Source organism: Aulostomus chinensis, chromosome 18 (assembly GCF_037954235.1).
Source record: "Aulostomus chinensis isolate RoL2024-O1b breed Wild chromosome 18, RoL_Achi_v1.0, whole genome shotgun sequence".
In the NCBI taxonomy this organism is placed as follows: Eukaryota; Metazoa; Chordata; class Actinopteri; order Syngnathiformes; family Aulostomidae; genus Aulostomus; species Aulostomus chinensis.
Genome location: NC_141337.1, coordinates 754,606 through 772,558, shown reverse-complemented (window position 1 = coordinate 772,558; position 17,953 = coordinate 754,606). Strand labels below are relative to the sequence as shown.

General features: G+C 46.0%; 1 protein-coding gene across 13 annotated transcripts in view; it reads left to right on the top strand.

The window, feature by feature from the left end:
- The window catches only part of LOC147244538 (RNA binding protein fox-1 homolog 3-like), a 396,055-nt gene that overhangs the window by 364,270 nt on the left and 13,832 nt on the right, over window positions 1–17,953 (top strand). For all 13 annotated transcript variants that reach the window (XM_086186201.1, XM_086186203.1, XM_086186206.1 and 10 more), the window contains 6 exons: window positions 369–429; window positions 969–1,022; window positions 6,172–6,304; window positions 10,540–10,579; window positions 12,834–12,892; window positions 16,046–16,124. In XM_086186201.1, coding sequence (XP_086042327.1) covers window positions 369–429; window positions 969–1,022; window positions 6,172–6,304; window positions 10,540–10,579; window positions 12,834–12,892; window positions 16,046–16,124 — 426 coding nt within the window. The remainder of the gene's footprint in view (window positions 1–368; window positions 430–968; window positions 1,023–6,171; window positions 6,305–10,539; window positions 10,580–12,833; window positions 12,893–16,045; window positions 16,125–17,953) is intronic.

The window sequence follows — 17,953 nt, the reverse complement described above, 5'->3', positions numbered from 1 at the left end:
GCTCCTATTTTACGTCTCTGTGGGTAACTGACGCATGCTGGAATAAGAGAACTGAGACGATGGACGCGTTCATGACAGGGTGAACTGAGCTCGCTCCAGCAGGGGTTCTCAAACTGGGGCTGTCAGCAAAATGAGGAATACCTTAATTCTACAAATTATTTTGTATAATTGTACTGTTATTAGTCACTGACATCTGAGTACAGCTTCAACCTAAAATCACTTCCAAATGCTGCTTCTGGAGCAGCACTGCAAGAGGCCAGCGTTGAGAACCCCTCCTCTACAGAGCTGCATGGTCATCGCTGTCAGCCTGTCCTGCTCATCTGCATCGCAAACATGAAGCTGAGTTCAGTTTTTGTTGATTTGAACAGGTGAACAACGCAACAGCGCGAGTGATGACAAACAAAAAAGTGGCCAACCCTTACACGAACGGTAAGACTCGAGGGTGCAGCAGCAGCGTGAACCCATCCAGGCACCGAGCTGGTCATGAATGTTTACACAGGTCGACAGCGGAAGCAGGGAGAGCGAATCGCGTTCTAATTGTTGGTTATTACTGTGACCGGTTATCGTTCCGCAGTAGAGGTGGAGCTCACCAGAGATGCCAGCTAACAAGCTCACCGATGCTCTTTATTCTTTTCATGAAAGTAATCACAACCTAGTATATGGTGTAGTCTCCTTACAGAACGTGTACCCAAGGCCTATATCTCGTGCTGCTGTCAGTGCGGGTCGTACGAGCAGGTGTGAACACAGCAGTCGTACTCAGTGACAGAATACAGTCACGTTTCTTCTGTGTTCAGCCTCTTAAGCATTTAAGTCACTGATTAAATACAAAAATTGGCCATGGAGTCATACGTGTGTGATTGAAAATATGAGCTAAGTTGATGACGTGAGCCTGAAATCTAATTTAGCTTCACATGATAAAGCAACCGAAGGTCCGAGGTTCTTATTTTGTCACGTCCTGTGTCCTGCAGGCTGGAAGCTGAACCCGGTGGTGGGAGCTGTCTATGGTCCTGAACTCTACGCCGGTAAGAACCTCTGCTGACGGTTGCTCTCCACCTTCCTCCCGCCACAGCCAATCTGACCCCTGAGTTTCTACAATCAGGTTCATCCTGCAGCTAGTGAACATGAAATTCGTCTCAGATCAAAGTGAGTGTGAGCGCGGCCCAGATAAGCAGCGGATGATCCAAGCCTCTCTGAGTGGCTGAGGGAGCCTGACCCATTGTTTGCGCCTTGTGCAACTGTAAAGCTGGAGGGGGAAAAAAATGATTTCAAGAGCAGCAGCCCCTGCAACTGTTATCAGATTGTCGAGGCTGCTGCTGTGGATGGATTTGCCAAGTGCGCCAGATTGACTTTTACAGAGCTAACCGAATAAGGGAGATTGAGTGAGCGATATTGTTGGCACCTACCTCGTCGAAGGCCGCCGTTCCTTCTGGTCTCAGTAATGGAGGAATGTGATGAGCTCAGTGGGGTTTTCCCTATCTCTCTCCGCCTCTACATGCCAGCTTTATTGCTGTATGTTATATGAACCCTTTGCATTTTAATGAGGGGGAAATGGTACTATTTCATTTGGAAGAAGTGCTGAGCACATCGCGCCACTTTAACGGCTTTCCTTTCTGCTCATTAGACTAAAATCTGTTCATTCCCCGGACAGCTTTATGGTGAACCTCTAAATAACTGTCCATGACAGAAAGCAGTCATCTATCATTTTTATTTCATCCCCAACCCCTCGCCTCCTCTGTGCCTCCTCCCCTGCCTCCCCCCCCCCCCCCGACAACCACTTGGTTCCAATATCTTCCCTTGATAATTAGACAGTCTCCAACATACACATGCAAACAAATATGTCAGCTTGGTGTGTCTGCCCTACATACACCCCAGCACTAGCCTCTGCCCTGCTTCTGCTCTCAGGCCAGAGCTCCCAGCATACAGGAATAGATAACCTATGTAGAACACTAATACACGTCCCCGCTTTCATGCACATTTACTCCATTTTAAACTCACACACACACACACACACACACACACACACAAACACACACACACACTTCCCAAATCATCTCATAAATCAGAGGGAGTGTGGTCCACCACTCCAGGCAGGGGAAGCAGGAGGGGCTGGGTGATTTATTGGCTGATAATTTTTCAAGTCGTCTTGACATGGCGCTGGAGTTTGCCAAGCCTAAACGACAACATATGCTTGCCAGCTGGGTAGACGGGAGGCATAAATAAGAGATACATTTTTTGAAACAAAACTGCCCTAATGAGCTCCAAAAAGCTGTTTTTGCTTTCATGAAAAATCCACGCTGACCACGCCATGATGGTGATGATGCTCACTGTGAAGAAAAAGAAGAATCTGCTTCACAGCATGTAATGTAATGTTCCAAAATCATCATAGCTACACTTAAGATACTTTTGGTGGGAGTAAAATGGGATATAAAGGCGATTAATCACTGTTTATCAGTCCTCATTTCTGTGCAGGAGATCAGTGAAATTGGGAGCCATAAATCCTGGCTCGGTGACAGCACACTTCGTCTCCATTCGTCCTGGCGCTACAGGTTTATTGTCCTCAAAACCCATTCAGGAGAATGACGGATGAGAGCCTCACGCCGGCTCCCCGCTCTTCACCTCTCGCAGGATAGATTGGCTCCTCCTACTCGAGGAGGAGGAGGAGGAGGTTGGTAGGGTAGAGGCGGGCGGCGCCAACCTCAGGTCCATGTCCTCTCCTGCCACTGCCCTCCCCAGGAGCCCCCGCCAGAGGGAGGAGGGTGGGGGTCCAGGAACCAGTGAGAAGATTGCGTTTAGCAATAAAACGTGGCAGCGGTACAAATCATGGCGTGTGGTAGCTGGTGCTCCTTGTTGCTGTGTTATGATCCGGATCTCATGTAGAATCAGCTCCTCAGCCCGGTCCGGGCACGTCCGCCTCCACTGAGCAGCGCCACAGAGTGGCTATGGAAATGTGCTCATGCCTCTCAGGTTTGCCTTCCTGGATTTTCCTGTTGGTTCTGATTCGAGACGATAAGATGATCAAACTTGATGCACAGTAATGTTCTGTAATTAAGGCCATTATTCACAAGATTCAAAATATTCTTTCTTATTTTTGGGGGAGATCAATCAAACCCCGGTGTGGAGCAGTTTGAGGAACCGGTTGTTTCACAGGAGTTCCTCCTCTCATCTTTCTGCTCGGTCTTGCTGTCATTGGCTCCATCCTCTGTCACCAGGAATTCTGGCATGCTCGGCGAATGCCTGATTATTTTATGGCACCTCATGGTTTTTGGGTAAATATCTGCACTTGCAGGACGAAACAGCTGTCACACTTGGTCTTGAGCTTATTTGTATTGAAGTCAAATTTATGGTTTAATTATTGGCATTCAGGCATTAACATTTACAGTATAAATCAAATATTTTCATCACTCCATGATTCATTTAGTCTGTTATTCAAACAACTTACCTCTTGTGCAGCATCATATAATTGTACTGATTCATAATTAGGATAATAAGATGGGTTTACGTACTCCGTCTATGAACTGTGTTAGTCATCCAGACTGAGACGGACTCTGATACTGTACGGTGATAAATGGGGTCTACAATAAAGACAGACGTAATTAAGAGTTAAACCAAAGATGGCATAGTCAAAATGTATAAATGCACAAAAATGTATACGTATACCTTAATAATGCACAGCGCATTCTATCATACCGTCTCCTGTAGTTGGTGAAGCTGTTGGCACTACGTCTCATGCTGGAGGTTTTCAGCATGGACGCTGCCACCTGCACAACCCTCCAGCGTCCAGACTCTCGGCCAAATACTGACGCAAAAGAAGAGACGAGAAGTTTGTGTTTTCTGCCCCAGAGGTGAAGCTTTCTTGAGGACTCGTGAAAAGCTGCCAACTGTGTAAATGACAGAAAAGAAAGGCTAATTGCCATCTTAATAAATGTAGACAGATCCTCTCATTGTTGGAGTGTACGTTAGGGGGATAATTAAGCTCCAGACTCTTGATTAGATGAAGCTGTTTTTGGTCCCCAGTGCGTGGATTAAGTGCTCATTGCCCGATGTATTTGAGGAGGAAGTATTAGGGAGATCAACCTTGTGGAAAATCAGATCTTTCTTTATGGGAGCCGGTTATGACCCCATCATTGGCACAGAGCTGGATTACCTCAGGTCCAACTGGCTGTGCAGGTATTGAGCTTCTCTCAAGTTGACACATATGACATATGAGGTGTAGCGTGACCCCACCGCCCTCCAGCACATAACTCATATTTTCTCCAGCTCCTCCTCACCCCCCCCCCCCCCGTAAAGGTGTTTGACTTTGGTGGCTAGACCAGGTTTGTGCTCTCGTACTCTGTGGCTGTTGTTGCTTACCAAGGTGTGACAGTGCCTTTGATTTATGGGATATTATTGAAGCAGTGTAGCCTATCGCCAACTCATTATGAGTTTACATTCACATACATCATGCATGCGTATGGCATACAGATTTAAAAAAACAAAAACTAGCAATCGGCCTCTGTTGGATGGAGGAATAGTTGAGATCTGGGTGTGTGTTTGAGGGGGTTCAAAAAGAAGAGGACTGTTTTTGCCCTTCAGCAACGGATGTCCAATGCTCCAAAAAAGAGAGACTAATGTAAATGTCAAGGTCAGGACTATGAATCACGCGGGGGAGGGGGGGGTGCCCCACCAGTCCATGCTGTCTATTGGTAGCAAACAAAGTGCCCGGCAACCTGGCAGGGGTGTTGGAGGGGAGCTATGTGGGCGTCACCTGGCCAAATGAGACGCAGAGTTTGAATATGTGTGCGGACCCACTAATGGAGCGTGATGTTAATGGTGGAAGACATTAAACCCGGCTCTCTGTGTTTTTAAAAGCACCACTAATCTGTCTCCCTGTCAGCTTTATTGAAGCAGCGAGGCTGGGGTGTGCATCGTTCATTAGGGTGCTCAGCGGTCTCGTCCACCTGCAGGGTTAACGCTGCAGCGCAGTAATGCCGGCCATCACTGGCCAGGCAGAAACCCATCGGCCACTGGTTATATACGAGCTATCATGGATCTTCATTGCAGTCTAGTTTATCTTCGATTGCGAGGGACTGTCGGCCGTCTTCTATGCAGCAGAGGGTTCATCTGAAACACATTGGATGCATGTTATTAACCTGCTGTACCCCCCCCCCCCCCCCGCCCCACAACAAGACCAGACAGGAGCTCTCTATATCACATAGCGAACTGGGGGCTGTGATGTCGTAGAAATGAATAAGCCAGAGCAGAGTAAGGGAGGGGGGGGGGGTGATAACGGGGCGTTGCAGAGGATGAAAAATAATGGGTTGTGATGGACTAGGTGTTGGGGGAGGGAGACAGGGTGAAGAACAGAGGAAGGGGGATGTGAGAGAATTTAAATTGCCGGGAGAAAGGAGGCCAACTTAATCATGTCTACAGATCAGTGTGTTTGTATGCACCTCCACAGTTTGTAATCAGACAGCCACTGGACTGATTGAAGGTTAAGTAGAAAGCAGAGGATCACATCGCCTGTCCTCTAATCGCTGACATTTTGTCACACCAACCCTTTCCTGAAGCTTTTCACCTCAACCTACAGGCCTGGTCGCCATCAGGACATATGTGGCTTGTGTGATTGGCTAAAGATGGTCCCAGATGGGTTTCGAGATGGGGGTCATGCTGGGGTTTGGGCCTTGGCTGTCCAGCCCATCTGCTTCATTTCCCCGTGGGGAAGTTCTGAACATCTAGTCAGGGTGTTCAGCAACCTTCACCTCCCATTTGTACCCATTTCTACCCACCTAGAAACGCCCTCTACCTCTCCCCCATCCACCCTCCTGCTGTTTTCTCGCCCATTGTTTCTAAACTATGCAAAAGCTGTGGTGCGAAACTAGTGGTATTGCATCCATTACCTGCCTATGCTTCAAGGCTGCCCCTCGCCAGGCATCAGGAGAGGATGCGTACAGCAAATGTGGATCCTTGCTGAGTACGGCACAAAGCAGCGAGCTTGAAAAGAGGAGAGTGCTCGATGAGGCGCACCTAGAAAAGATTAAATCTATTGTTTCCTTGTCTTCCCCATAATGCATTCTGTCATAGGGAAAGCAGTGCCACACGTCTCTCTCTAATGTATTCTGTCATAAGGTAAGCAATGCCAAGTCGAGGATGTTCTCTGAAAGTCATTTTCTCCTCTCCTGTGTGCTTCCCCAGTCACAGGGTTCCCCTATCCTGCTACAGGAGCTACGGTGGCCTACAGGGGTGCCCACTTGCGAGGACGGGGTCGGGCTGTGTACAACACATTCCGCACAGCTCCACCGCCACCACCCATTCCAGCCTACGGGGCGTGAGTACACTTATATTTACATTTATTTAAATTTTTGCATGTACATTTGCGCATACATGCTTGTGTGTCTTTGTAATACTAGGTGTATGCAGCAGACCAATATGCCCCCTTTTCAACCACAGGAACAAAGAGCCTACCTTTGTTTCCCCAGCATAAAGAAGAATAGTGGTTCTGAATTACAGAAGTAGGGTTCCTTCACAGAACGTTTCAGATTGGTTCAGTGCGCATCACAGTTATATCAAGTTGTTTCAGAGAGTTTGCAAACTGGGGATCTTTATTGTTGGATATACGATACCATACCATACTATACTTTACCATAATATACCATACCATACTGTACTAAACCATACTGTACCATACTATACCATACCGAACATACATACCAAACCATACCATACATACCATACAATGATATACTATACCATACATACATACATACATACCATGATATACTATACCACACCATACCATACGTAAACATACATACATACATACCAAACCATACGATGATATACTATACCACACCATACCATACATACCATACCATGATATACTATACCACACCATACCATACATACCATACCATGATATACTATACCATACCATACCATACCATACCATGATATACTATACCACACCATTCCATACATACCATACCATGATATACTATACCACACCATACCATACATACACATACATAGATACATACCAAACCATACCATGATATACTATACCACACCATACCATACATACCATACCATGATATACCATACCATACCATACCATACCATGATATACTATACCACACCATACCATACCATACCATACCATGATATACTATACCATACCATACCATGATATACTATACCACACCATTCCATACATACCATACCATGATATACTATACCACACCATACCATACATACACATACATAGATACATACCAAACCATACCATGATATACTATACCACACCATACCATACATACCATACCATGATATACCATACCATACCATACCATACCATGATATACTATACCACACCACACCATACCATACCATACCATGATATACTATACCACACCATACCATACCATACCATACCATGATATACTATACCACACCATACCATACATACCATACCATGATATACCATACCATACCATACCATACCATGATATACTATACCATACCATACCATGATATACTATACAACACCATACCATACATACATACCAAACCATACCATGATATACTATACCATACCATACCATGATATACTATACCACACCATACCATACATACACATACATAGATACATACCAAACCATACCATGATATACTATACCACACCATACCATACATACCATACCACGATATACCATACCATACCATACCATGATATACTATACCATACCATACCATGATATACTATACCACACCATACCATACATACATACCAAACCATACCATGATATACTATACCATACCATACCATGATATACTATACCACACCATACGTACACATACATACATACATACCAAACCATACCATGATATACTATACCATACATACCATACCATACCATACTATGATATACTATACCACACCATACCATACATACACATACATACATACATACATACCAAACCATACCATGATATACAATACCACACCATACCATACATACCATACCATGATATACTATACCACACCATACCATACATACCATACATACATACCAAACCATACCATGATATACTATACCATACCATACCATACATACCATACCATGATATACTATACCATACCATACCATACCATGATATACTATACCACACCAGACCATACATACCATACCATGATATACTATACCATACCATACCATGATATACTATACCACACCATACCATACATACCATACCATGATATACTATACCATACCATACCATAATATACTATACCACACCATACCATACGTACACATACATACATACATACATACCAAACCATACCATGATATACTATACCACACCATACCATACATACCATACCATGATATACTATACCATACCATACCATGATATACTATACCACACCATACCATACATACACATACATACATACCATACCAAACGATACCATGATATACTATACCACACCATACCATACATACCATACCATGATATACTATACCACACCATACCATACATACACATACATACATACATACCATACCAAACGATACCATGATATACTATACCACACCATACCATACATACCATACCATGATATACTATACCACACCATACCATACATACACATACATACATACCATACCATACCATGATATACTATACCACACCATACCATACATACACATACATACATACATACATACCAAACCATACCATGATATACTATACCACACCATACCATGATATACTATACCACACCATACCATACATACACATACATACATACCAAACCATACCATGATATACTATACCACACCATACCATGATATACTATACCACACCATACCATACATACCATACATACATACCAAACCATACCATGATATACTATACCATACCATAACATACATACCATACCATGATATACTATACCACACCACACCATACGTACCATACCATGATATACTATACCACACCATACCATACACATCATACCATGATATACTATACCATACCATAACATACATACCATACCATGATATACTATACCACACCATACCATACGTACCATACCATGATATACTATACCACACCATACCATACATATCATACCATGATATACTATACCACACCATACGTACACATACATACATACATACATACATACATACATACATACCAAACCATACCATGATATACTATACCATACCATAACATACATACCATACCATGATATACTATACCACACCATACCATACATACCATACCATGATATACTATACCACACCATACCATACCATACATACCATGATATACTATACCACACCATACCATACATACACATACATACATACCATACATACATACATAACATACCATACCATACATAATATAATATAATATACTCTACTTTACCATACCATACCATACCATATTATACTATACTATACTATACTATACTATACTATACTGTACTGTACTGTACTGTACTAAACTATATATGGTAAATGTTCAGAAAAGCAAAGGCAGAGAAATAAGTGGTGTGTTTCTGACGAGCTACAGGCTTTACCAGCTCTACTGCTATTAAAGTTGAAGACCAAGTAGAAACAGTGACCTAAAAGGAAGAAAACTTCACTGGTCCTGGGCCCAAGGAACTTGATTTGTTCAGAGACAAATCCTGTTTTTGTTTCTTTAAAGAATGAAGTTTGGACAATTGTTTCCTAACTCTTTACACAGGGTTGAAAATGAGTGTATTTGAAATCTTCCTTTGCCATTGTAGCTCATCTGCTGGGTATTTACATTCTCCCTGAGGGGGTCTTTAGGAGTAACATCAGCTCTGTATCAAGGTGTGTAGATGCCTTCACTTCCTCTGCCCTTCCTTGTATTTGTCTGTTTTCTGTTGACAAAGGAGGAACTAACAAAGCCACAGGGAGAGCTGTAGAGGGCTGAGATAGCGTATTACTGTGCAGATCTCACTGGACTGTAACCGGGGCCTATGCTGATCTCCTGGCTTTGTGCAGCCCTGCCTCACACTCGTCTCTTATCAGCAGTGGTCTGTGTGGCCGTGGGAGAGGTCTGACGGAGGCCGTCCAAGGGCCCGGCGTAGCCGTATATCTGTGATTAGATCAGGATCCGTCTCTACTGCGGAGAGACTCAGTGCTGAAGCCGGGACTGGAAATCCCACATCCCCTCTCCCCTCCCTCTCACTCCAGGGCCCTTTGCTACTGATGGCAGCTGGTTGATTTATATAGCAGAGTCATGTGATGGAGCTCCTTCACTGCCTTCTTTTGTGGTGGCCCCCCCACCCCCCCACCCCACAACACTGCAGCAACCGGAAAGACAAACAATTTTACCAGAGCAGAAAATTGGATGGGGAAGTGAAATGGTTTCGCTTTAATGTTCCATTCATTATTTGCGATACAGAAGCTGCTTAGAGCTGACCCCACAGACCCGCAACTGGTAGGAGCAGGAAGGGCTGGGATTCAGTTTGCTACATCCAATGAACTAATGCTCCTTTCCTCTTCTTCAATGTCACAGGGTGGTGTACCAAGATGGCTTCTACGGTGCAGAGATCTATGTAAGTACAGCTGGCTCTCCTTCTCGCCTGCTTAGAGGAAACAAGAGTAAAGCAGACAAAAAGCTCAGCCCTGGAGACAAAAACGTGATCTCCTCGGCCCCCAGCATTCTCCCAGCCTCACTGCCAAGACGGCGTCGATTAGGCCTCTGTCTGCTTTGCCAAGAAACCTGACAACAAAATTTAAAACCCCCTCAGCTCCTCCCTCTCCTCTCTCCTCTTATGAGCTCAGACTTTGGCAAAGAGGCAGCCCCGGGCTCAGTGTCCCGTGTCAAGTTAGGTCATTTCTTCCTTTTAAGATTTGTCTGGGTTTTTGAGGTCTGCTGCAGCCCCTCCCCCTTCCCGCTACCTCGTCTCTCCTGTGTTGTGTTTGTGTACACTGCAAGTGTTTGGCTGGGATATCCCTGCCTGCCCCGGGGGGTCTTGTGCGGGCCTGAGAGGAGCTGGTTCCTCCCTGCCATCACCATGCGGGAGATAAGAGGAGCAGCAGCAGATAAAGGGATTAGCCGTCCCTCCGGAGCTGTCCATGCAGGCAGGGTCACATCAGGGGCCGGCCCTGCCGCGTGTCGCCCTTGACAGAGGAAAGCATGGAGGCTGTGGAGATAATGCTGAAATTACCGCACTGCCCCACTTTGACATGAGTCCAAACGTTTGCAGGGGGATGTAATTTGTCCCTTTGATTCTGCTGCTGCCCCCCCCCCCCCCGCAGCCGTCTGCTGAGATAGCGAGATGACAGCGGGCACAGCAGTGATGACAGTTGCCTCTCACTTTCACCCTGACAGTGTCTGGGACCGAAATGCTGAACCCCAGTGATATATGACTAACACGCCAGCCCACATGATAGGACTGTATTTCATGGGCTTTTATTGTGGTGACACCCACCGCCACAGAGGCGGTGCTCTGAGTGATATTGTTTGGCTCTTACACTTGTTCAGCCACTTCCAGCTACGTGTTACGCCCCGGTGTCCCTCGACCAAGGCCTGGGCAAGTCGGCCCATCACTCATCCGTCAGGCCAGCCCCCTGGTGCTTTACTGCCATTAGTTTTGGCACTGGCCACTGCATTGCTTCAGACTGGCTGAGTTTGCACGAAGGTCTTGAGCGAGCAGGAGGAAGTGGCTCCTGGGCCCTCAACGTCCTCCACAATTACTCGGCGGACACTGATGTGTAGACGTCCCTGTTTGTAAATAGGTGACCTGCTAGCAAATTAGCAGAAAGGGAAGTTGGATTTACACACACATAAATTTACACTGCATATGCATACATGCATGCACGTCCGTGCATAAGCGGGCACCCACATGGACGCACAAACACACCCTCTGCACGACAAAATAACAAATGTGCTGCACTGTTGTGTGCAGGATTTGACAATGTGGGAGAGTGATTTATTGGCCTGTGTTTGTTCGGGCTGTTGCTGTAATCAGCACAGTCCCAAGGCATGGCCGTCCCACAGGAAGTCATCTGCCTCAAGTGCTGCGACTTCCTGTCCCTGTGGAAAACCTTGAAGGGAATGGGGGGGGGGGGGGGGGGGTTCAGTAGCTGTGGCCCCTGACCCGATTTCATGTGCAGCCACGGCTGCAACAAACACACCGACGCTTTTTTGCAGAACTCTCAATCGGACGTCTTCCACCCCTTGAGTTTAAAAATAAATGGAAACATGCATTATTAAAAGCCACCTATCCAGCGTATGGACGCAGACGGGCACACACTCCACTGGCACTAATAGAAAAACAGTGGGAGAACAGCTTCATTTTTCAAAGAGAGTTATAGCAGCACTCCACAATGAGGTCCTTAATTCCTTCCCCACTCTGGAAAATGAATACAGCGGCCCTGACTCCCCAACGGTCCCACCGTCTTCTGCCTTTTTATTTCATCCGAGAGCCAGGGGGGTCGTGTAGAGGGAAAAGAGGGGGGAATCTTTAATAATGAAGCAGCAGTGCCTCAGTCTAAAAATGGGTTGAATTTGGGGAGTACCTCACATGGCTTTATGGCTGCTACTACTGCAGCATGTCACCGCCTCAGCCTGCTCAAATATGCAACCTCTCTCAACATCATTCATCCTTCTGTTGCTGCTGCCTGCCCAACGCACCATAGATCGAACAGCACTCTCTGGTGTCTGAAAAGGGACCTGCAGTAGGGGAATGAGTGCTGATGGTCAGAATGTTGTGCAGTGACATTAAAGCGATTGAAGGTTCTGTATCTCTGTGGTTGTTTCCAGCTCAGGCTGCTGAGGAACTAACGCTTCTGTGTTTTTTTCAGGGTGGATATGCAGCATACAGATTTGCCCAGCCCACCACCACCGCTGCTTACAGTGACAGGTGAGAACTGTTCTCATGCATCAGAGGTCAGTTTACACATCTCAGGGGTTGTAAAGCAAAGTCTGCTTTGGAATTACTTTGATGGGTCTTGGGTTTCTGGGTCCATTTTCATCTGTTTGGTGGGTTTCATCCAACACTGACGATGGGATGGAGGTGTCACGCGCTGACCCAATTGCTGAGTTGTTAGGCAGCGAACCACATGGCTGCAGAAGCCCCCTTTGATTCCTGGCTAGTCGGATCATTTGGTCAGCAACACCCCCTACTCTCTATCCCCTCATTTTCTCACTCTCTCTCACCACTGGCGAAAAGTGGCATAACATGCTAAAAATTGTAATAGTTTGCATAAATATTTTTGTATAAATATTGAAGAAAAGGAGAAATCCATATTATCACTAGTCAGAAGAAAGAGAACGTGATGCTGACGCCTACTTTCTGTCCAGCTGACTGTCTGTGCCTCTGTTTATTGATTTAAAGCAAGAATCCTGCAGGCTGTCAAATAGAGGTGATAACTAGCTGGATTAGATGAGGAAGACTGAAGGAAAATGAGTAAATGAGAGTTCTATGAATGCACTGAATCTCAGAGATTAAAATCTAGCTGGTAGGCCTTCCCCACTGGCAGGGGACGGGTTCCATAACCCTTCATGAAGCTTATTTTGAACTCTGCTTGGATTCCTACCAATTAAACAGTCTTTAAGCCTCAAATCCAGTTCACAACAGGAACTGACCTCCCCACGTGTGTGCGAGCCCCATCCAGTAGCATCCCATTACCATGCGAGCCGATGCAATGAGCGAATCTTGTTTTTGCAAAAACAAAAGAGGCTACTGGAGCTCAAGGATCGTTGTAAAACTGCATTTATGAAAGTGCAAGCAGTTGACATCCCTAGACCACAATGCATCTTCAGAGCATCAGGCAATGGTGGCTCTGCCAGCCGTGTGATGTCACATGTGCAAGGGCGATGTTCTGGGTAAAAGTGGTGACAACGTGGAGTGGTTCAGGAGACAGAGCCAAGACTCAGCTGATACGAGTCTCAAACAAACCCACAAACAAACATGGAGGTACCACCGTGTGCCTATAGGGACACTAGTGTTTGCCATAGGGGGTTACCCTGGTGTACTCTGGTGTACCTTGGTGTACTCTAGTCTACCCTGGTGTACCCTGGTGTGCTCTGGTGTACTCTGGTGTACCCTGGTGTGCTCTAGTCTACCCTGGTGTACTCTGGTGTACCCTAGTGTACTCTGGTGTACTCTAGTCTACCCTGGTGTACTCTGGTGTATCCTGTTGTACTCTGGAGTACCCTGGTGTACCCTGGTGTACTCTGGTGTACTCTTCAGTTTCTAACATGCGCCTCTGGCCTCCTGCAGAAGTACCTGATGAGTACAGAAGTGTTCTTTTCTCTGTTTCTACCTGTGAAGGTTGAAGTTTCCTTGCCTTAGATGATGCAGCACATCAGGAAGTCTTTCTAGTAGAGAATGGTTACGATCCACCTCCAGCTAGTTATTCTGTTATTTAGTTCAATGCAACAACAAATTTGTTGGAACAATCAGAAGAGCAGTGAACGACACTGCAGGAGTGCCCCGTCATGGAGGACAGAGGGCGATGGATCAGCAGGAACTCCATCACCTCTGAGTGATGTCGCTTCGTTTCAGGAGTGCTCCCTTTAAGCAGGTGTCACTGATTCATTTGGGCCCCTGAGAATGGTTGTCAGCTGGGATGCGGCTGGTTTGGGAATCTAATCTGAGAAGGACTGAGCGTGTCTCGTGATAACGTACACCCTGCCCGAGAGCCTGAAGATCGTATCGATAATGTAAGATTTATCAGGTCTCGCCGCAGCTGGAATTATGAGCAGCCGTGCTCAGCGAGAGCAGAAATTGGACGGCAGCTTTTTTTCCATCTTGGAGTGATTAAATTCCTGCATCTGCTGCCTCTACGTTAACCTGAGCTTTCATGTCATTCACCACAAGTTGTTTGTTTTCTTTGTGTGTTTGTCTCCTCTGACTAAGTGGTCACGCCCATTGATCAATGGCGGTTCGTCTGTCTGTCTTATCAGACTTCACCATCCAGCAGTTAGTCAGTCATAAAAGAGGTCACCAGCATTGTGAAACCCTTGTAAAATGTGAGACATTTATTATCTGAAAAGCCTTTAAGCAACCAAAGCAGCAGTGGGATGTGTGGAAGAGGCCTCGCATTCAGCCTCCAATCAGAGGCCGGCTGACGTTGTGCAGGGTGGTTTGACCTGCCGCTCGTCAGCAGTGCCACTCTGGCGAGAGTCATTTTGTAGATATATTAGCTGTCGAGGGCCTGTGGGGTTTGGTGCTCACTAAAGATAAGAGGACCGCCGAGACTTCCCTTGACCATCTCATGGCATCGGCCTTCTCCCCAAGGAGCCGAGACAGCCTTTCTGATTTCACATCCTGCTCGCTGACCTTGGGTGCTGCCGGACTTAAATGGGCCGAGCCATATTTAGATCTTATATAATTCAATGTAGCTCATGTGAGCGGCATGAACGCTGTATGTCTTGTCGTCTCCTTCAGGAGAATTTCCTCCACTCTCTACTTTCTTTTTTATTCCTGGTTGATTTGGTGCCCTCAGTCCTTGGCTGGGTGTGCCTTATCTTCCCCGTGCAGACCCTCATTTGCAAGCGAGCATTGAGGGGAAAAAAAGAAAGTAAATAGAGGAATATGTGAAGTCGAGTAAATAAATAAATAAGGCAGACACATCTTGTCCTGTCTCAGAGGGAAATTGGAAGGATTAGTTCCAAACCAGCAACAATGAAAAGACAGGGGCGTGAGCCCAGTGTGCAGCCTGGGTAAACAAGGAGAGGGTGAGCGACCGAGCCCTCCAGCACCAACCCTCGTCCTCCTCTGCATCTCCCCCTCTCTCTCCCTCTCTCTCTCTGCTCATTACTGATTCCATCCACCTAATCAAGATGACAATGAAGACAAGTATAATTCACCAACCTTTGAACTCCCCTTTCTGAACCACCTTGTATAATGTAGGAAGCCCAGGAGGTTGAGGAGGGAAATAATTGATTGTGTTAGAGACTTGAAAGCGTTGACTTAGGGGGTTGAGCATTAACCAAGCATGCATAAATGTTCTGCTCTCCTCGTCAATGATAGATCAATGACCGTGTTCTCTCTGCCTCTGCTTTGCAGCTACGGCAGAGTCTATGCAACAGCAGACCCCTACCACCACACGATCGGCCCCGCCGCCACATACAGTGTGGGGACTATGGTAAGTCTGACACCCCCACCTGCTTCTGTCTGTCTGCGCCGTACACTGTATAGAGAAGTGGACGTAGCTGCCATGGCATCATCTATTTTGACCGTTGACATCTTTCCTTTGCAACTGGAGGTGACCATATTTGGACAATAGGGTGGAGCTGCAGAGGGCCAACTGTTCAGAATTACCAGCTAACATTCCTGCTACTGCAAACATGCTTTACTGTACACCAGCTACTCAGCCATACTGAGGTAGAATCTGCTGGTCTTTCCCTCTCCGACACTGAGGACAGGTTCCAAGAGCTGTCACCCAAAGTAGGTAGAAAAAGCTCAAAAGCATCTTTAAGTTTTGTGGGTGACTTGCAGGCTTGTTCCACTGTTGCCATTTGAGGACGGCGTAGCTGCAGTCACCCAAGAAAACTCCTGGAAACGATGCGGCTGTTTGGTCCAACGTCTTCATCAGTTGGAAACCAACGATCATTTCTGAGGATGTGATTCATCCGTCCGGCCAGGCTACTGCTCTGTCCGTGTTAAAGAGATTCACTGCGAGGGTCGTTGGTTTGTAGCGGCGTCCTCACTGGCATTCAACAAACTACCTCGGACTTCTCAGACCAAGCTGAGATGTCCAGCATCAGTAGATTAGACCAGGAGTGAATTAGTCTGTCCTGATGCTGCCATGTGGCACTTAAACGTGGATTTGTATTTTTGTCCATACCACTTGTGCTGTAGTGTACATTCCTGCACTGTAGGTGGCAGCAGCTGCCAGTTAAACTTGTTTGACAGAAAGACGAAGAAATGACTCGCACACATTTGGAGCTCTTCGTTCTACTTCTGTGTGTTCTCCTGTTCCAGGACCTGCCCTCACTGCCTCGGACGGGCTTCCTTCTATTTGTGCACTGGTGTTCACATTATTTGTTTAATGTGCAATACTTGTGTGCAATATTTACGGACTAAGAAGTTGTTTACTGCTTATTTTATAACTTCCACTGATTGACTATCGAACCGAATCTCACCGGAGCAAATTTGGAGGGAATCATCAAACTGTTGGCTAAAGCATCAACGTACAATCACGCTGTGATGAAACATCCTTGTACATTCTTTAGTTGGACAATGACACGTCCAGTAAGCTCCTAACACAACGAGGGTTTCACAGTGAGACTGCTGATCCCTGATGAAGACATCAGCTGCTCTCAAGTGTAATTCTGTAGTTCTGCTGACACCAGGAAGTCTGACAAATATTAGCAGAAATGTTGTTGATAGTGTTCGCTTACTTGGCGAGCCATCTGCTAACGTGCGACTCATCCAGAAAGATACGAGCCTTCATGTGAGCCAACAACCAAATGTTCGTGGACAATCCAAACACAGACGTGGGAGTGACGAAGCATCCACTCGTTAGGAGAATGTCGTAAAAGTCATACATTGAATTAGGAGTGGGGTCGTTTTCTCCTTGTTGGTCATTTGAAAGAATGCAGGCGAAGGTTCTGCTGGCACCTTCCAGACAGGAAGCTACGTCCACTTCTTTATACTCTGTGTCTGAAACATCCTAACCTCCGCTGGCACACACACGAGCCTCTGCGATAAAGACCAGCGACTGCTGCCGTCACTGGTTTTTATGAATGAAGTTGCTCATGAACTGATGGAGTTTTGGTCATGCTAGCTAGCACATGGAGTGGAGCTGAGCAGGACTGAGCATGTGGCAGCAGACATGTAACACGTATGATGTGCTCTCGATGTGACATGGCGTCCTCCTGACATGAGAATGACCACTGCTGTCTTTTCTCTTCTTCTACACAAACTCTGCATCTTACACAACAACACATTTCCAAGCTTTCCTCTCATTTT